This window comes from Nerophis lumbriciformis, linkage group LG22 (assembly GCF_033978685.3).
Source record: "Nerophis lumbriciformis linkage group LG22, RoL_Nlum_v2.1, whole genome shotgun sequence".
Classification (NCBI taxonomy): Eukaryota; Metazoa; Chordata; class Actinopteri; order Syngnathiformes; family Syngnathidae; genus Nerophis; species Nerophis lumbriciformis.
The window spans coordinates 1,614,502-1,635,313 of record NC_084569.2 but is presented as its reverse complement, the minus strand read 5'-3'; the positions used below and the strand labels follow the sequence as shown (position 1 = coordinate 1,635,313).

General features: G+C 40.0%; 1 protein-coding gene across 2 annotated transcripts in view; it reads left to right on the top strand.

Moving 5' to 3' along the window:
- The first annotated feature begins 1,067 nt into the window (after nt 1-1,067).
- Nucleotides 1,068-20,812, top strand: part of LOC133615708 (ran GTPase-activating protein 1-like) — a 35,019-nt gene continuing 15,274 nt past the window's right edge. The window contains exons 1-9 of one of the 2 annotated variants that reach the window (XM_061974491.2): nt 1,068-1,226; nt 7,815-7,934; nt 8,058-8,185; nt 12,371-12,430; nt 12,512-12,691; nt 12,756-12,890; nt 14,809-14,967; nt 16,595-16,708; nt 18,416-18,515. In XM_061974491.2, the coding sequence (XP_061830475.2) occupies nt 7,823-7,934; nt 8,058-8,185; nt 12,371-12,430; nt 12,512-12,691; nt 12,756-12,890; nt 14,809-14,967; nt 16,595-16,708; nt 18,416-18,515 (988 nt within the window). In that variant the 5' untranslated portion in view covers nt 1,068-1,226; nt 7,815-7,822. Of the gene's footprint in view, nt 1,227-1,368; nt 1,605-7,814; nt 7,935-8,057; nt 8,186-12,370; nt 12,431-12,511; nt 12,692-12,755; nt 12,891-14,808; nt 14,968-16,594; nt 16,709-18,415; nt 18,516-20,812 lie in introns of those variants that run through there. The other variant, XM_061974492.2, reaches the window with a different exon arrangement.

Sequence of the window (20,812 nt, the reverse complement as noted above, 5' to 3'; positions counted from 1 at the left end):
TACATCACACATGCATGCATACAACATGATACATCACACATGCATGCATACAACATGAGACATCACAATTTCCAGTTTCTCTTTTCAACATGTTGGAAAAGGAGTAGGAAGAAGCAGAGCTTATTTAATCCTACCCCTTTTCCTTTACATAGCAGTTGCTAACACTTTTGTTCACTTCCTGTTCTCAATTTATTCACAATATACTGCATAAGTAATCACAATAAAAATAAATAAATAATGATTGGTGAAGTAAGTAATATTTCATATGGTGAGATGAGTAAGATTATGCAGAAAATGAATGGATGGATGAAATAAATTCAGAATGTGTATCAGGTTTTTCTACCTTGTACTTTGTAAACACTTTAAGTTTGAAGAGTTTCTTGAAGTGGATCATATTAGTACATTGTTTGATCTCTTTGATTAATCCATTCCATCATTTAATTCCACATACTGTTGAAGGTCTTAAGTGTTGTCCAGGCGTACAAATGTTTTAAATTCCATTATATTTCTCCTCTTTTGTTGAGAAAAATCGGTGTACATTCTTGGCTAGCAGATTATAGTTTGCTTTGTTTATAATTTTAGCTGTTTGCAAATTCACTATGTCGTGGAATTTCAGTATTTTCGATTCACTGAATAAAGTGTTTGTATGTTCTCTATGTCCAACCGATCTTTTTTTGTAACACCGTTAGTGAATGAAGTGTACTTTTGTAGTTGTTTCCCCATATTTCTACACGAGAAGTCAGATATGTAACACTAGTGAGCAGTGGACGATATTAAGTCATTTTTGGTGTACAACATGTTTTGTTGTATTCATTATTGACGTGTTTCTCGCCACTGCACTGTGAACGTTTACTGTGTATCTTGATGGACTTCCAACGTTTGGGAAAGTGTTGACTTGTGTTTAGCAGAAGGCGAGAAGTACGTGAACACGTGAACACATCATTGTAGGCCAAAAACTACAAGCCCCATGGGCGCCATTTCACAAATGTTGACTTGTGTTTAGCAGAAGGCGAGAAGTACGTGAACACGTGAACACATCATTGTAGGCCAATCAACTACAAGCCCCATGGGCGCCATTTCCGGTGTCGTAAAGCAGTTTGGTGTCGTGCCGAATTGCGCTTTGAACTGCAGGAACGGGCGGGAGCTTGTTACTTGTTACTTGTTACTCGACTACATTCATCCGGAACTTGTTACTCGACTACATTCATCCGGAACTGCAGTGTTGGGTAGGATTATTTCTATCAACTTCATCATGTCAACTCTGTGGGCTGTGTCTAACTTGGAGTTCCTACATAATCACGATGATGAACACCTCCTGTGCATTTGTCAACATGTGCCTCCTCCACCTTGTAATGCGATAGACTTACGTAACCACCAATATGAGCTACTGCTTTTTATGTAAACGTCTTTTTTTAGCAGCTACTTTACTAGAAACTCCACTTTGACAGCTACTTTACTAGAAACTCCACTTTGACAGCTGCATTCTTACATGCTGGCCTTTGGCTGCCGTTGCTTTGTAACGTTAGCGTCACGTAGCTAACGCTAACCGTCGCTCACCTATTGGACGTCTCCAAACAAGTCCACATTGTCAAAGCACAGCGCAGGTAAAACCTTTTTTAAATGTTCAACATCTCCAGCTTCATTCTGCGGACAAGGCTGTTTTCTTTGTCCTCTGGCATCAAAGCAGAAAGATCAGTAAATGCCAGAATGTTCCTTTTTGTTGTCCACAATCAATCGATCAAAGTTTACTTATATAGCCCTAAATCACGAGTGTCTCAAAGGGCTGCACAAGCCACAATGACATCCTGGGCTCAGATCCCACATCAGGGCTAGGAAAAACTCAACCCAATGGGATGACAATGAGAAACCTTGGACGGGTCTACAGATGTGTGCAATGGACGTGGAGTGGATCTAGTTAATAGTGTGAGAGTCCAGTCCATAGTGGATCTAGTTAATAGTGTGAGAGTCCAGGCCATAGTGGATCTAGTTAATAGTGTGAGAGTCCAGTCCATAGTGGATCTAGTTACCGGTAATAGTGTGAGAGTCCAGTCCATAGTGGATCTAGTTAATAGTGTGAGAGTCCAGTCCATAGTGGATCTAGTTACCGGTAATAGTGTGAGAGTCCAGTCCATAGTGGATCTAGTTAATAGTGTGAGAGTCCAGGCCATAGTGGATCTAGTTAATAGTGTGAGAGTCCAGGCCATAGTGGATCTAGTTAATAGTGTGAGAGTCCAGGCCATAGTGGATCTAGTTAATAGTGTGAGAGTCCAGTCCATAGTGGATCTAGTTAATAGTGTGAGAGTCCAGTCCATAGTGGATCTAGTTAATAGTGTGAGAGTCCAGTCCATAGTGGATCTAGTTAATAGTGTGAGACTCCAGTCCATAGTGGATCTAGTTAATAGTGTGAGAGTCCAGTCCATAGTGGATCTAGTTAATAGTGTGAGAGTCCAATCCATAGTGGATCTAACATAATAGTGTGAGAGTCCAGTCCATAGTGGATCTAGTTAATAGTGTGAGAGTCCAGTCCATAGTGGATCTAGTTAATAGTGTGAGAGTCCAGTCCATATAGGATTTTAATTAATAGTGTGAGAGTCCAGTCCATATTGGATCTAGTTAATAGTGTAAGAGTCCAGTCCATAGTGGATCTAGTTAATAGTGAGACTCAGACCATAGTGGATCTAATTAATAGTGTGAGAGTCCAGTCCATAGTGGATCTAATGAATAGTGTGAGAGTCGAGTCCATAGTGGATCTAATTAATAGTGTCAGAGTCCAGTCCATAGTGGATCTAGTTAATAGTGTGAGAGTCCAGTCCATATAGGATTTTAATTAATAGTGTGAGAGTCCAGTCCATATTGGATCTAGTTAATAGTGTAAGAGTCCAGTCCATAGTGGATCTTGTTAATAGTGTGAGAGTCCAGTCCATAGTGGATCTAGTTAATAGTGAGACTCAGACCATAGTGGATCTCATTAATAGTGTGAGAGTCCAGTCCATAGTGGATCTAATGAATAGTGTGAGAGTCGAGTCCATAGTGGATCTAGTTAATAGTGTGAGAGTCCAGTCCATAGTGGATCTAGTTAATAGTGTGAGAGTCCAGTCCATAGTGGATCTAGTTAATAGTGTGAGTCCAGTCCATAGTGGATCTAACATAATAGTGAGAGTGCAGTCCATAGTGGATCCAACGTAATAGTGAGAGTCCAGTCCATAGTGTATCTAGTTAATAGTGTGAGAGTCCAGTCCATAGTGGATCTAGTTAATAGTGTGAGAGTCCAGTCCATAGTGGATCTAGTTAATAGTGTGAGAGTCCAGTCCATAGTGGATCTAGTTAATAGTGTGAGAGTCCAGTCCATAGTGGATCTAGTTAATAGTGTGAGAGTCCAGTCCATAGTGGATCTAGTTAATAGTGTGAGAGTCCAGTCCATAGTGGATCTAGTTAATAGTGTGACAGTCCAGTCCATAGTGGATCTAGTTAATAGTGTGAGAGTCCAGTCCATAGTGGATCTAACATAATAGTGTGAGTCCAGTCCATAGTGGATCTAGTTAATAGTGTGAGAGTCCAGTCCATAGTGGATCTAACATAATAGTGTGAGTCCAGTCCATAGTGGATCTAGTTAATAGTGTGAGAGTCCAGTCCATAGTGGATCTAGTTAATAGTGTGAGAGTCCAGTCCATAGTGGATCTAACATAATAGTGTGAGTCCAGTCCATAGTGGATCTAGTTAATAGTGTGAGAGTCCAGTCCATAGTGGATCTAGTTAATAGTGTGAGAGTCCAGTCCATAGTGGATCTAGTTAATAGTGTGAGAGTCCAGTCCATAGTGGATCTAGTTAATAGTGTGAGAGTCCAGTCCATAGTGGATCTAGTTAATAGTGTGAGAGTCCAGTCCATAGTGGGTCTAGTTAATAGTGTGAGAGTCCAGTCCATAGTGGATCTAACATAATAGTGTGAGTCCAGTCCATAGTGGATCTAGTTAATAGTGTGAGAGTCCAGTCCATAGTGGATCTAACATAATAGTGTGAGTCCAGTCCATAGTGGATCTAGTTAATAGTGTGAGAGTCCAGTCCATAGTGGATCTAGTTAATAGTGTGAGAGTCCAGTCCATAGTGGATCTAACATAATAGTGTGAGTCCAGTCCATAGTGGATCTAGTTAATAGTGTGAGAGTCCAGTCCATAGTGGATCTAGTTAATAGTGTGAGAGTCCAGTCCATAGTGGATCTAGTTAATAGTGTGAGAGTCCAGTCCATAGTGGATCTAGTTAATAGTGTGAGAGTCCAGTCCATAGTGGATCTAGTTAATAGTGTGAGAGTCCAGTCCATAGTGGATCTAGTTAATAGTGTGAGGGTCCAGTCCATAGTGGATCTAACATAATAGTGTGAGTCCAGTCCATAGTGGATCTAGTTAATAGTGTGAGAGTCCAGTCCATAGTGGATCTAACATAATAGTGTGAGTCCAGTCCATAGTGGATCTAGTTAATAGTGTGAGAGTCCAGTCCATAGTGGATCTAGTTAATAGTGTGAGAGTCCAGTCCATAGTGGATCTAGTTAATAGTGTGAGAGTCCAGTCCATAGTGGATCTAGTTAATAGTGTGAGAGTCCAGTCCATAGTGGATCTAGTTAATAGTGTGAGAGTCCAGTCCATAGTGGATCTAGTTAATAGTGTGAGAGTCCAGTCCATAGTGGATCTAGTTAATAGTGTGAGAGTCCAGTCCATAGTGGATCTAGTTAATAGTGTGAGAGTCCAGTCCATAGTGGATCTAGTTAATAGTGTGAGAGTCCAGTCCATAGTGGATCTAACATAATAGTGTGAGTCCAGTCCATAGTGGATCTAGTTAATAGTGTGAGAGTCCAGTCCATAGTGGATCTAGTTAATAGTGTGAGAGTCCAGTCCATAGTGGATCTAGTTAATAGTGTGAGAGTCCAGTCCATAGTGGATCTAGTTAATAGTGTGAGAGTCCAGTCCATAGTGGATCTAGTTAATAGTGTGAGAGTCCAGTCCATAGTGGATCTAGTTAATAGTGTGAGAGTCCAGTCCATAGTGGATCTAGTTAATAGTGTGAGAGTCCAGTCCATAGTGGATCTAGTTAATAGTGTGAGAGTCCAGTCCATAGTGGATCTAACATAATAGTGTGAGGGAACCAGACCAAGAAGGGAATTATATCTTTAAAAAACATCCCAAATATCCATGCTAAATAGAGGGGAAGTACAGTATGTATCTTCCATGCTCTTTATAATTTTGGTGTGCGTTATATGGGCGCAATAGTGCTTGTGGTTGCAAGGTGTTAAACAAGATTTGGGGTAAACCGTCCTTTTGCTATGATTTATGGGTACATACGTGGCTTTTTCCTTGCACTTTGCTAGGTTTCTGCTAAACAAAACAGGATGTCATGCACTTTACTTTAGTTTAGTGCATTGTGTTCAAGCACACTTCTGCATAAATCAACTGGTCATGCACAATACTGATCCATGTTAATGAATATTCAGTAAGTAGTCAATAATAAATGCATTCGAAGCTAGTCTGTATTCAGTATGACGATTTAATAAGCTGTTTAAAAGGTAGTAATTAAAGTGTATGACATGTAATAAGTAGTCCTAAGAATGGTGTAATTTGTAACATAAGCATTTCTGAAATAAAGAAATCCTACCATGCAATGTAACATTTATGTAATATTCACCGAGACCATGATGTTACATTTGGTTGAAATGGTTTTTTGTCTGGCTTGCTGTCCTCTGCCATAGTTGTTAAGTCATGTGATATGTTGCCTTTAAATGTCATCTCACTAGCACCTTTTGCACTGGCTGTGTCATTTACTGCCAAGACCGAACTGGATCCCGTTAGAGTGACCGATTAGAGCAGTTGTGCAGCAATGATGAAGGAGTTAGCACCTCGGGCAGGGCTATTCATCTACATGATGAATAGGGCCACACTTTTAAGAGTCCAAGGGCTCAGATGTTTCGTTAATTGCAAAAGAAAAACATCCGCTTTCACACTGCACTGTCAATAAATCATTATCCTCCCCTCACTTTTACCAGGAATTGATGAACTTAAACAAGTTGAAAAACTAATTGGGGTGTTACCATTTAGTGGTCAATTGTACGGAATATGTACTTCACTGTGCAATCTACTAATAAAAGTCTCAATCAAACTACTCGTTTCCAGCGTGTGCAGCTGGACAGATGGTTAACAGAGTGAAAAAACAGAAGATCCAGAAGTTTTGATTAATGTTCCTTCTGTTGAATTGTTTTCCTTTTTCAGTTTTATTTCTTGACACATCTTCCTTCATTTAGGTTTGTAAGTCTGAAAATATAAACATAACAAAAGTATAACGTCTGTTGTATATTTTACATAAATAAAATAGAAGGTTTAGTGTTAATACCATCACACAATAAACTACAGCTGTTTCTGCATATAGAAATAAAACATTCACAGCAAACATGTGGTTCAACACAATTAAACCTAAGGTGTAGCTTTACTGCCCTCTATTGGTCAAATTCAGGGATACGTGTATTAAACGAGATTTGATTGCAAGTGTTTAACAGACAAAAACAACACGACCACAAATACAAAAGACATCACAAAGTCAGCAATTTCAATACATTCACTCTTTGTTTTCCAGTTGCTGTTAAAAGTTTGCGATTTATTTTGATTATTTTCAGGGTGGATCGGGCCATCTTCTTCTACCCCCCTACTGCTGCTTCATTGTGACCCATATGTTTCGCTGTTGCCCCCTGTGGGATGGTGGGAGTACTGCATACATGAGCAACCCTAGTTTGAATGGTTTTATCAAGCCTGTTTGGGGGATGTTCAGCGGGCCAAATTAAACGCTTTGGTGGGTCAGATGTGGCCTGTGGGCCGCCAGTTGAATAGGCCTGTCCTATGGACTAAACTCGTGACTGTAAATGTACGGTAAAGGTTTTGCCAGCACAGTAGAACCTTGATTTACAAACTAATTTGTTTCTGAACATGGTTTGTAAATGGACAAGTTCATACAGTGAAGCAGCGTTCCCTATAAGAAACAACGTAAACATGAATAATTGGTTCTAGCCTTGACAAAAACCCCTATTTCAGTCATATATTGCACTCTTTGAAGTCACAATAATGTAGATCAAACAAATATATAACAGATGGGTAATGGATTAACAATCTTATTCTCAAAACAACGACTGCAAGCTAAACTGTTAACACACGCACACAAAAGCTCTCAAATGCAGAGGACACATTTCACCACACCTAGTGTGTGTGTGTGTGTGTGACAATCATTAAAAGAGAAAGAGAAAAACGTTAACAACCATGTTGCTGGCGAATGTTTGTGCCGTGCACCCGACAAGTGGAGGCAGAGAAGGGAGTGGAGAAAATGGGACAAGTAGGCAGTGGGGTTCGTTTACGTTAGTGTTTCTTTATTTGAAAAATCCAATAAAAGAAGTTTGCAAGCAAAAACATTGAAACAATCTGATTGAAAATAAGACTTAGTTTAGTGGGCGGGGCATAAACAACATGATGTGTATATATAATAATGATGTACTGTAACAAAAGGAACAGTTCTTTGACTGCAGAAGTGGGTATAACATCTTATATTGCCTACATTTTATATACATCTTTTTGCTGCAAGTGACAAATAAAAAAAATCATCAACTGTCAATAACACACGTACTGTACACGACAAACAACTTCATGCGAGAAATGCCGCAGGTTCAATTTATTCTCCAAAAATTGGTGTTCTGTGTTGTTGCAGAACTGAATTCCGTCTTGATTTAGCAAACTAAAGAGATTTCTTATGAGCATTAATGTGATTTGTATTTCTTTCCCTTTTTTTGCCAGCTATCCTAATGGCGACAGACATTGTGTCGCAGTTGGCCGAGTCCTTGGCCAAAACCCTAGTTGAGGAGGGGGAGCTGAGTTATAAAGGCCAGGGAAGAAAGCTGGATGATTCCCAATCAGGTGAGAGGCGGCACGCTGCAGTCCTGCATCTGGAAGATATAGTTTGACAGAAACATTTTTAGGGCGTAGATGCATGTTTTGCTTTAGTCTAATTTTCAAGCTCAACCATTTCCCCGTCTTTAGTCGAGGAGATTGTGAAGGACATCAAGGACTTTGAAGGTCTCCAGGCTCTGAGACTGGAGGGAAACACTGTTGGTGTGGAGGCAGCAAAAGCCATCGCCAAGGCCCTCGAGACCAAGAGCCAGTTCAAGGTTCCCACCTTCTATCTTCCTTCTCTTCATTTGCATTTTAAAGTCATTTAATTAGGCAGTTCCTCCAGGATTTTGCCACGTCATGATGGCGCAAACTCAACCAATCCTTGTGAAATATGTGCAGCCTTGCAACTTTTTGCAATGCCTGCAACTTCCTTGCACGTTTAGGTCAGTGGAATTTAGCTCTGAGCGGCGTTTAAAAGCGCATGTCAAGTGTCTAATCAAAACGTACAGGCGTGGTCAAAAGTGTACATACACTTGTAAAGAACATCATGTCATGGCTCTCTTGACTTTACAATCATTTCTACAACTCTTATTGTTTTGTGATAGAGTGATTGGAGCACATACTTGTTGCTCACAAAAAATACACAAAACACATCACTTGGACAAAGATAAGACCTTCTGGAGGAAAGTTCTGTGGTCAGATGAAACAAAAATGGAGCTGTTTGGCCACAATACCCAACAATATGTTTGGAGGAGAAAAGGTGAGGCCTTTAATCCCAGGAACACCAGGCCTACCGTCAAGCATGGTGGTGGTAGTATTATGCTCTTGGTCTGTTTTGCTGCCAATGGAACTGTTGCTTTTCAGAGAGTAAATGGGACAATGAAAAAGGAGGATTAGCTCCAAGTTGTTGTCATCAGCCCGGAGGTTGGGTCTTGGGCGCAGTTGGGTGTTCCAACAGGACAATGACCCCAAACACCTCAAAAGTGGTAAAGGAATGGCTAAATCAGGCTAGAATGAAGGTTTTAGAATGGCCTTCCCAAAGTCTTGACTTAAATGTGTGGACAATGCTGAAGAAACAAGTCCATGTCAGAAAAGCAACACATTTAGCTGAACTGCAGCAATTTAGTGGTCAAGTGGTCAAGCAGAAGCTTATGGATGGCTACCAAAAGCGCCTTATTGCAGGTCAACTTGCCAAGGGACATGTAAGCAAATATTAACATTGCTGTATGTATACTTTTGACCCTCACATTTGCAGTAGACCCATAATAAATTCATAAAAGAAGCAAACTTCATGAATGTTTTTTGTGAGCAACAAGTATGTGCTCCAATCACTACATCACAAAAAAATAAGAGTTGTAGAAATGATTGTAAAGTCAAGACAGCCATGACATGATGTTCTTTACAAGTGTATGTACACTTTTGACCACCACTGAATGTGTGTTTTTTGTGTGGACGAAGCGGAAACAGCAACGTGTAACAATACATCAACTCCCCAAACTGTACAATTTTCGTCATCCTTAAAGCTCAGACCTACTTCCATTTTTTTGTCTACAGCGCTAAGCCTTCTGGGTAATGTAAACATGTACTTCCTGGTTGACATGTATTTATTTAACGTTCATTTATCCAGGGTAAGACAAAACCAGATTTGCATTTATAATGCTGACTTAGCGAAGAGGCAGCATTTAGGATAGGATATTCTTTATTTATCCCACAAAGGGGAAATACTGTGGTTGCAGTGCAGACACAAAAGGTCCAAAAAGAGGTAGAAAACAAGAGGGAAACATCATAAGGTATAAAAGACAACAAAAAGAGCACAGAAATCCAAAAGTTTACAAAAAAGCACAGCAGAAGTCACAAAAGTGCCACCCCTTGTTGCGCAGTTCAAAAGGGCCCCATCCAAAAAGCGAATAAACACGTAAAAACATGAAGAACACAAAAGGAGGGCGAACAAGAGCACAGAGCTCCTGCAACCAGCAGCCACCATGCTGGCGCCAACTTGGAAATACATTAAAAAAAATAGCACCATGTAGATCGCTGTCAACAGTTCTCAAATGCTCTTAACGTGCGGGGCTAAATGTGTTGGAACATTAACATTACCATTCACAAAACTCTCCCCTCCCTAGATGAACCAGGTGCCTCAAAAAGACCCAAAACATAATAAGGGACCCATCTCAACTTTTTCAACTGCTGCCCTTGGGCAGGAGATATAGGACAGTAAAATGCCGGACAAACAGGTTGAAGAAGACTTTTTACCCGGGAGCAATAGTGTCGCTGAACACAAGGCAGAACATAGAATGACTGTGAATGTGAGCTGTGTGCTTGCTATTTTATCTATCTATTTATCTTAGTACCAATGTTCTTATACTTTTTATGGGTCATTTTGAATTTGCACTAAATGAGTTTGCTTGCAATTTTGTTGTACAATGACAATAAAGATCTATTCTATTAATGAATGTTTAACACTTTTTAAAGCAGCACTCAGTAACTTTTCAACAAATATGTTCATAACTTTTGGGACGATACATGGACTTCCAACTAGTTGAAGGACACCTCTGTCATGGCCTGAGGGGGTCTGTGTCACTCTCACTGGCACTCAGTGACTTTGAGGAGGGGGCAGGAACCCTGCCACACAAAAAACTACAAAGGTGCTGACTTGCTTTACGGCATACGTCCCTCCCACTGTCCCCATTCGTTAAAGAGATGGAAGTCGATGCGAACGCCACCAGAAAAGTAAAAGAAGAAGAAGAACGCCTAGGTGCAATTAGTGCTATCATGACCGAAACTACAAATCAGCCAAAGAAACAAAAAGTTTAGTCTGGGGAGACAATATTAGGAAAACGGGTGCCTACCCGGATTAAAGGACAGTCAGGATCAACATTGCCCCGGTTTTCCCTCGCTGGCGTGAGCTGAAAGACGAGGGATTTCAGATCGATACTGCCTTGGCTCTGTTCCTGCTAAACTAGTTGATGCTCAAATCAAAATGATAATGCCAATGTTAGCTATTGGAAATAAATAGCCACCAGTGTGATAGCGCCACATTACTTCCTTCGAAAAAAATGGCCACCACTTTTCCTTGCATCCGCCCCGATACATTCTTGTTTGTAGCACAATCCAAGATCATTTCTTAATAGTATCTATTTAACATCATCATAGCCATTAGAGACAGAATATTTGTCACAATATTACATCATGTCAGTGTGACGCTATATGGCTAGTCCTCATGGGAATTGGGGTCTTCTCCCAGCAAAACACTACATTAGCTGCATTGCTGGCCACCAAAAAAGAGACAATTTTAATTTGTTTTAATATGTTTGTATATGTTAGAATGCAAACAAAAACTCCTTTTGTCTTTGTTGATTGTTTGTTGAGTATGTCATAGTCAGTTCCATTTCATACATGTAGTACATAATATACAACAGTCTTGTGTAATATTATTATTTCACAAAAAAAGAATAGAAAATTAAATTAGGAAAATAAATTTAAATTAAACATATATCAAAAGGGTAATGGAAAGAAGTATAAAATCCCCCCCCCCCCTTTTTTTTTTACATACCGGTAGTTAACTTGAACTAATATCCAGTTTCCTCTGAACCACATTTTATCACATTCATCTAGATCCACCTAACCTGATTTCCCCAGAACAATGTGCTTACAATAGATCATAAAGTGCATTCAAAACAAGTCCTCACTATACCAAACCAAAATACTAGATGTGTACAATTTCTTCAAATGCTCCATGTTTGAAGATTGTTTGAGCTCATCACTCAGGCTGTTCCATAAAACTGTTCCTTATACTAAGTGCTGAAGCGTGTTTATATTTTGCAGGCAATTGATAACTTCTTGCTTTAAACATAATAAGCCCTGTCAAATATTCTACCAAATCAGGACATTCTAACAGTTTTGACCATAAAAATAATCTATTTGTGTGCTCCTTGAACCCTACATTATGGATCATTCTAAGTGCCCGTTTTTGTAAGATTGTTAAGGGATGTATGTTGCTTTTATAATTATTTCCCCAAACTTCTGCACAGTAACTTAAGTAAGTGAATAGTATACCTTCCATCCAGCTCTTGTCTCTCATAGGGATTGTGAGCGATAAGCAAAATCCCCCCAAAAAGTGCTTTAAAACATTGATGGCAGATTAATTAAATTGATTCAGTTTCAGTTTATTTATTCACTTTTAAAAACAACAACTTTCTGAAAAAAGCTGCCATGAATTCTTAGACTTGGACTAAGACAAACTTTAATGATCCACAAGGGAAAGGCGAATTCAGGCGTTTTAGCAATCAAAACAAATCCCAGAAGCGCTGATTAGGCGTGATGAATAAATGGTTGACTACTTTCATCACTTTAAAAACAAGAATTAAACTACTCAATACTTGGTTTAGTTTGAAAAGTGTAACAACGTATGATATTACTTGATATAACTTCAACATGGCTTCTCTGTCCTTTTCTTTCAGCGATGTTACTGGAGTGACATGTTTACTGGCCGTCTGCGCTCCGAGATCCCACCTGCTCTGGTAGCCACATTCTCTGCCTCTGCCTCTGTCACATGACCACTGTGTGCTTGACTTTGTTATATCGCTCTCTTTCTCTCAAAGAATTCACTGGGCGATGCTCTGATGCTGGCAGGTGCCAAGCTGACGGTTCTAGATCTCAGCGACAACGCCTTCGGACCGGACGGGGTGAAGGGCATCGAGAACTTGCTCAAAAGCTCCGCCTGCTACACGCTGCAGGAGCTGCGGCTCAACAACTGTGGCATGGGTATTGGAGGAGGGAAGGTATAAACGGTCAGGTACAGTCTGTGTGGCAGTCTTCTCATTTCTCTGTTTGCGGACTCTTCAGATCTTGGCTGCTTCACTGATGGAGTGCCACAAAAAGTCAAGTGCACAAGGTATGCCCCTCGGCCTGAAGGTCTTTGTCGCAGGGAGGAACCGGCTGGAAAATGACGGAGCCACCGCCCTCGCTCTAGCATTCCAGGTAAAAGTCCAACTAGGGCCTTGTTCACACTCCAGGTCAAATCCCATTTTGTTGCCCATATGTGACCTTTTTTCATGTCAATGTGAACAGTGCAATTCCGATGCAACTGCAGGCTGAATGCTGCGCTCTCAAAAAACAATAAGCGTCATAATTTTTCGCCGAAATAGACGGTCGCCAAATAAATAGTTGACAAATGAGCAGAAAACAGGCGAAATACTGCATTTTCCGGACTATAAAGCGCACCGGCATATAAGCCACACCCACTAAATTTTTGAAGAAAAAAATGTTTCCGTATATTAACCGCAGTTATATACGTAGTGAAATTAGTTATTTACACAGAAATATTTTATAAATGTTTATCCACATACCTTGTTTCCAAACGGTGTCTGTAACACGGCAGTAAAACGGCTGATCAAACAAAACAGAAGTCACTATCCCACTAACTGCGGAAGCTAGCTCTCCATCCATCCATCCATTTTCTACCCCTTGTCCCTTTCGGGGTCGCGGAGGGTCGCTGGAGCCTATCTCGGCTGCATTCGGGCGGTAGACGGGGTACACCCTGGACAAGTCACCACCTCATCACAGGGCCAACACAGATAGACAACATTCACACTCACATTCACACACTAGGGCCAATTTTAGTGTTGCCAATCAACCTATGCCCAGGTGCATGTCTTTGGAGGTGGGAGGGGCCTATCCCCAGGTGCATGTCTTTGGAGGTGGGAGGAAGTCAAAGTACCCGGAGTAGAACCCACACAGTTACGGGGACAACATGCAAACTCCACACAGAAAGATCTCGAGCGCAGGATCGAACCAGGACCCTCGTATTGTGAGGCAGACACACTAACTCCTCTTCCACCGTGCTGCCCGGAAGCTAGCTTTTCAATCAGCTAAACAGACTCAATAACTCCACGCTGACGTTTTGGTGAATTTACTGAGGAATTAGTGAAAGTGAAACAATACAAAAAGAATGCCATTGTAAGTTACGGTAATAATACTAAGACAGACACTCGTAAACGTCTTAGTATATTAGCTAATACTAACAACGCTTGCTTGATTATATGACGATATGATATACAAATATGCATGAAAACACATGGGACGCTTTAGTAAATAAGAATTGTTTGAGATATATTGTAAAACTTATCCGTAGATGTTCTCATTTATCCAGTTAATTTAGCATTTTTGAAGTGATTTAGAGGTAGAATTGATTGCTCCCATTAGCTGCATTGCTAGCCACCGAGAACGAGACGATTTTTACATGTTAGAATGTGAAAAAACAAAAACCTTTTGTCTTCTGGTCTCTCATAATGATTGTGAACGATAGGCAAATTTCCAAAAAAAAGTGCAGTTCCCCCTTTCAGTCATTAAGCAGCTATACAATGATAGAAGATCATTACTGAAGAGATGATTTGTTTAATATTGTTCTTTCTGACAGTCCAAACACCTTGACACGCCTGGTCTGTTTTTGCAGCGCCATCGCCTCCTTTCTCACATTCATTTGTGCGTAACTGTGCCAGTTTGCGCAGACATTTCAAACGTGCTAAATACGGACAGCAAACTGCGGCTGCAGAATAGTTTAATGATGGATGAATATGATTGTGACTATATTGGTCCCAGTACTGTCAATAATCAGCATACATTTTTCAAATATGTTAAGACAGACAATAATGAACTTGCGCTCTCTATTTTGCTCATTTGAGAGGCAGTTCTCTGTGCACGATTTTAGTAAGTCAGCTATGTGTGTGCTACACGCAAACCTTTAGTAGGCCCATTTTTAGCCTTTTTACAAAACTACTCTGGCAATTTCTTTGCCTTTCTACATTCAAAATAATGCTCTTTTTGTTGTGAAAATGTTTCTGCTTTCTGTTCGTTATGGATGCATTGGTGTCTAAAAACTGCTGGTCTGTGTTTGTAGTCCATTGGAAGCCTGGAAGAGATCCACATGCCCCAGAATGGCATTAATCACCCTGGTGTAACGGCCCTGGCCATGGCCGTGCAGCACAATCCCAACCTGCGAACTCTCAACCTGAATGACAACACCTTCACGGAGAAGGGTGCAATTGCCATGGCCAAGGTTTGTTTCACATTCTTTATACTGGCGCATGGTCTTCTAAAAGACAGAAAGTCCTCAGCTTAACAAAAGGATGTCAAATGTCTTCGACACATTTTCTTATGTTACAGCCTTTTTCCAAAATAGAGTACCGTAAATGATTTTTTTCCCCTCAAAATTCCAGACAAAATATCCATATTGACAATGTGAAACAGTTTGTTTTCTTTAAAGAAATGTTACAAAATGTATTAAGAATAAAAAAATCAAGAAATCATATTTACGTAAGTAATCATAGCCTTTGTCGTGAAGCTTAAAAGTGAGCTCGGGGTTTCATCCTTGAGATGTTCCTACAGCTTAATTGGAGTCCACCTGTGGTAAGTTCAGCTGGTTGGACTTGATTTGGAAAGGCACACACTTGTCAAGCATGAAGTCAAAGGAATTGTCTGTAGACCTCCGAGACAGGATTGTCTCACGGCACAAAACTGGGGAAGGGTACAGGAAAAATATCTGCCGATTTGGATGTCCCAATGAGCACAGTGGCCTCTATCCATCCATCCATTTTTTACCGCTTATTCCCTTTGGGGTCGCGGGGGGCGCTGGAGCCTATCTCAGCTACAATTGGGCAGTGGCCTCCATCATCCGTAAATGGAAGAAGTTTGGAAGCACCAGGAATCTTATTTGAATTGGCCAGCCGTCTGAAGTTCTAAACTTTTTGCCATTGGGCCAACAAAAAATTGGTTGAGGGCCGAAAGCATGTAAAATAACTATCTATCTATATATCCATCTATCTATAAATATCTATCTATCTATCCAACAATCTATCTATATATATATATATATATATATATATATATATATATATATACACACACACACATATGTACATATGAATATAATGGGTAATATATAATGAATATAATTGGATATTAACAGTATGTGAAAGTTGGAGTCCTACCTTCTTTACTTCCGTGACAACCTCCTTAAAGTTTTGTGATCAATCTAATATCAATCAGCTTAAATGCGGCAAACATGGATAAGTGTAGCGATAGTGTTTTGCATTTTTCCCCATCATGTTTTGTAATGGATTTAGATGCGTGTTATTCTGAATTTTTTTTATGGTGTATGGAAGTTTTTTTAAAAAATAATATCCACAAATAACGCTATATTGTGTTATGTATGACCATGTCTGTTGGCATTTTGTGTTGGTTCGATTTCTGTATTTTTTCCCCCGCACCATGACCAGGGAATGTTGTTTGTTTTGGGTCATACAATTAAATGCTGATCTCAAATAGCATATGTGGTCATAATCCTAAAGTACTCAGGTTGTCCACAAGATGGTGAGAAAACAGCAGTGACATCTCGTGGGCCAAATTGAAAATGCCGGTGGGCCGTAGTTTGGACACCCCTGTTCTGTTCTAAACTGAGCGATCAGGGATAAGGACCTTGGTCAGGTAGGTGACCAAGGCCATTCCTCTGTGGAGAGAGGAGAACCTTCCAGAAGGACAATCCACCAATCAGGCCAGACGGAAGCCATTTCTTGGTAAAAAGTTTGCCAAAAGGCACCTGAAAGACTCTGACCATAAGAAACATGAAGCACTGTGAATACCTGCCGGATGTTCTGTATTTGCACCTTTTCCTTTGTGTTTCACAGGCATTGAAACATTCCCGAAGCATTCAGGTAATAAACTTTGGCGACTGTTTGGTGCGTCCGGCTGGAGCAACAGCGATCGCTGAGACTGTTTCAGAAGGACTGCCAATCCTGAAGGTGAGCCATCATTTTTGAAATGAGATTATTGGTCTCTAGTAGGGCCCAGAAACAGTGTGCATGTTATAGTTTTTCTGTCAAGCCTATTTTTCAAAAGAGTTTGTTTGGTTTGAACAGAACTTTGACACTGTGGCCCAATAAAAGCACAAGTGTAAATCGTAGGTATCCATTTTCAGCTGCACGACAAATAGACGAAAGACAGCCACATGTGTGTCAGTTCAACTTCTTGCTGTGTAAGCACTTTTCCCACCACTAGAGGGTAGCCTTCACACCATTTGTAGCAAAGTGGATTTTTCTCCTGAGCGAGCCACGCTGTTGTCAATTGTTATTTACCGTACATTCCCCCAAATGACAGGGTTATTCAACTAAACTGATCAAAGGGCCACCTTTCCAGAAAGCTCAGAATCTGTAATGGACATTTGTTTCAGTCTCAAATTGTCTGGATATTCAAAATATGAGTGTCCGTCTTTCACATTTGAATCGGTACTCAACACTATCAATTTTCAGTACTTCAGGGAGTGTTGAGGTGTTAATAAATATTCATTTGTTTGAAAAGAAAATGATTCTGATATAACATTTAACGGTAATGACAACTGTGCTGTATTGTTGTTTATTGATGTCCAGTCTTGATTTATTTCACTCTGTGAGAATTGTAGACAGTAGTAGACTTTATGTTCAGTTGCGATTCCAAGATGGTGGATGGCACTAGTAGAAAGTAGTCTTTGCCATTAAGCTGAGTCTAGCCTCGTGTTCTGCCCTAAAAAGCGTTTATAAGGTGAGTATTGCATTTAATACACACCAGCCGTTTAAATGTATTGTGTAGTTGTAATTACCAAATTTGGAGGTGTTGAAATCGCCATGTAAAATTGCTAATGTTAATGCATGTATATGGCAAATCCAATGTAAATTAGCATGCAGCTAGCACATTTTGAAAAGTGGAGCCTTACTGTGCGTTTCAGTGTTTACCTAGAGGCTATCCAACTGAGTGCTTGTTTGCCCGCCAAGTGTTTTGAGCTGGCCGAGCCTGCAACCAGACATGACGTCACATGCAACAATGCTATCAAATTATGGGACCTGGTTTTGTTTTGTTTTGTTTTTTCATTTTACGGGAATTGGTACCCGGTAGTATGGACTGATTTTGATCAGGGCCTATAAAAATACCCGCTTCATGTCCGTTGCAGTGAACTTGTTTACAATGGTCCAGGGTCTTGCATACACGAGGAGTGCTGTAGTGTAGAGTGATTATCAAACTGGTACGCCAAAGAATCACTTATTTAAATATTCAACCTGTCTGTAATGTTATATTACCCACACATATTAAATATACTACACTAAATAAAGCTTTGTTTTTAATGAACATTTAGGCCTACTACCTCACTGTATTTTAATGTTGGTCATTATGGTGGTACTTAGGGGGAGCCAAGTGTTTTATAAGGTGTTAATGGTTAAAAAAAAGCTTGAGAACTTGAGAATTTGCTGGAAAAATATTAGTCCCTCCCAAGTTTTGAACTGAAAGCAGGGGCCGGTCTGGTGCCATTCCCGGGGGCCACAAGTTGACACAAACACGTAGCCAAGTGATACATTTAGGATGACCATTTATTTATTTGCTAGCTAGCATAAGCCTTGCTTAGAATATGAGACTAGTATATAATAACTTTTGCTCACCTCTTGGCGCTTACCCATAAACGCTGTCTCACATTGAAACAGGAACTCAATCTGTCGTACGGCGAGATAACGGAGGAAGCTGCTCTGGTGGTGGCCCATGCGGTCAAGGACAAGGACCAGCTGGAAAAACTGGATTTGAATGGTACAAAAGGTTTTCCTTCCAAATACTTCCATCACTAATTTATAGTTTGCATCGCCAAATGAAAGCATTACACCTTGCTTTCTTCCAGCTTTTAGCACGTAATGATGTAAACTACGGCCCAAATAACACACACGCATTAGCTTTGTGTGTTGTCCGATGATGATAGCAATTTGGCTGAGTTTAGTTGCTAACGTAAGCTATCATTGAATGTATATTCTACCGTAACATCTGCAAATTGTTAATTGCTCCTTTGTCTTTATTTGTGTGTGGCTAACGAGCAATTTTGTTCAATATGATTAGTAATTGTGAAAAATAACGACATTTTCAAATGATACAGTATATGTCCTGTTCCACCACTAGGGCTAACAAAAGCTAACCCTGTGTTTCTTGTTTTAACATGAATACTAGCGTGTAAAAGGCTTGAACGTGTGACGTAGAACTAGGGATGATGTTTGATAAGAAATGATCGAGTTCGAGCCTATTATCGAATCCTCTTATCGAACCGATTCCTTATCGACTCTCTTATCGAGTCCAAATAGGTTGTTGTACATGGAAAAAACACACATATGGTTTAACAAAATCTCACTTTTATTATATAAGAAAAAAATGAAATCTAATAAATAAATAAATATTGACTTTTACCCCCCTAAAAAAATAAAATAAAAATAAATAAATATTGACTGGTGTTACCCAAAGTATATTAAGTGGGATTTTTCAGAAAAACAAATATATACAGTAAGACAAAAACAACCTGTCTCTGTGATCACTATAGGTGTATAAATAATAATTTAGTGTTAAATAAAATCAGTCCCTTGGGCACAAAACTGAAAATAATACAGCTCTCCAAAAAGTGCACTTCTGCTGCTATTTGACATAACTGTTTGTTATGATGCTTTGACATTTTTGCACTTTATTTCTTTATTGAAAGAAAATTCTATGAAGAGAAAAGTTGTTTGCAAATGTGGTTACAATGCTAAAAAATGAAAAGTTAAAGCTAAAAAAAGAAATACACTTTATTGAGTTAACATTATTTCTTTATGGGGGAAAGATATGACGTTATGAGCTAGGGAGTATAACAACTACACTACCCAGCATGCAACGGGAGTGAGGAGCATGCGCGGTAGCCCTGAAAAGTGTTGTTGCATGTCACCACCCGGCAGCTAAGAATGAGGTTCAGAGCACGCTGTGAAAGTAAACGTCAAGAACTCAGCCAACACGCCTCGTCTGCATTATTTATAATTAGACAGACAACACATATACAGTGTGATTTTGTTTTGTTTACAAGGAAAGAAAAACAAAAGTTAAAAAAGAGAGATATATGTTGTATATATATGTATGTGCTGCGGTTGCTTTAAGAACGTTGTGTAAAGGAGGTGCGTTACTAGCCTGGTTGCTGTTTCCGGTTGGTCATAAAAGTGTTGGTCATGTGTTTGTACCCTGCTCAAATCTCTCAGTAAACTTATTCATTGGATTATACCTATTGTTTTTCCTGCTTTCCCTATCTGCACCTAATGACTGAACTACGTGACGTCATTTCTTGTGATGTCCCGCGGGGCATTTCTTGTCGGGACGGGATTCGTTCCCAGGGATTCGAATAAAGAACCAACTCTTTTCCTTTACTATAGTGGTCTCGATAACGGGTATCGGTTCTCAAAAAGGGATTCGAGTCCAAGAACTCGGTTCCTTTCTTAATGGACAACCGGGAAAGTCGGTTTCAAGTATCATCCCTCCGTAGAACTGCATTGCATTGTGGGTCTTGCTGGACTCGGAGTGGCTTATTTACATTCCGAGAAGCAACAAACAATTTGCAGTCATGTTGCTTCTATGAATAAACATTCAATGACAGCTAACACTAACAATCCAAATTGTAATGATCTAACAGCACCTAAAGCAAATGTGCGTACATGTGTTACGTACGTACGAGAAGCTGTAAGTATACTGTGTTACACAGTTGGCATCTGTGTAAATGTTGCAAACTGCCCCTTTAAGTTTAGTTTTTTTCTTTAACAAGTGCAATCGTGGTCTTGATCGCTTCAGGGGGAAAAAAAGATTTGTCTCAAAGCCAAAGAATTCGGGTTAGTGAGCTAATAAAGAGACGATGAATTGCCTGGATAGCAACCGTGAGACGATCGATCATGACTTTTAACGCCATCACCGGGTACATGTTGGTGCGTTCACAGCATTTTCACACTCGTACGTTTGACTCAAAGCCTCTTTTATTCTGTTGCACACGTAGCATTTAGTCGGATGTTAGCTAAGCTCAGCTAGCTGCGGGTCACAAACAACGTACAGTATCT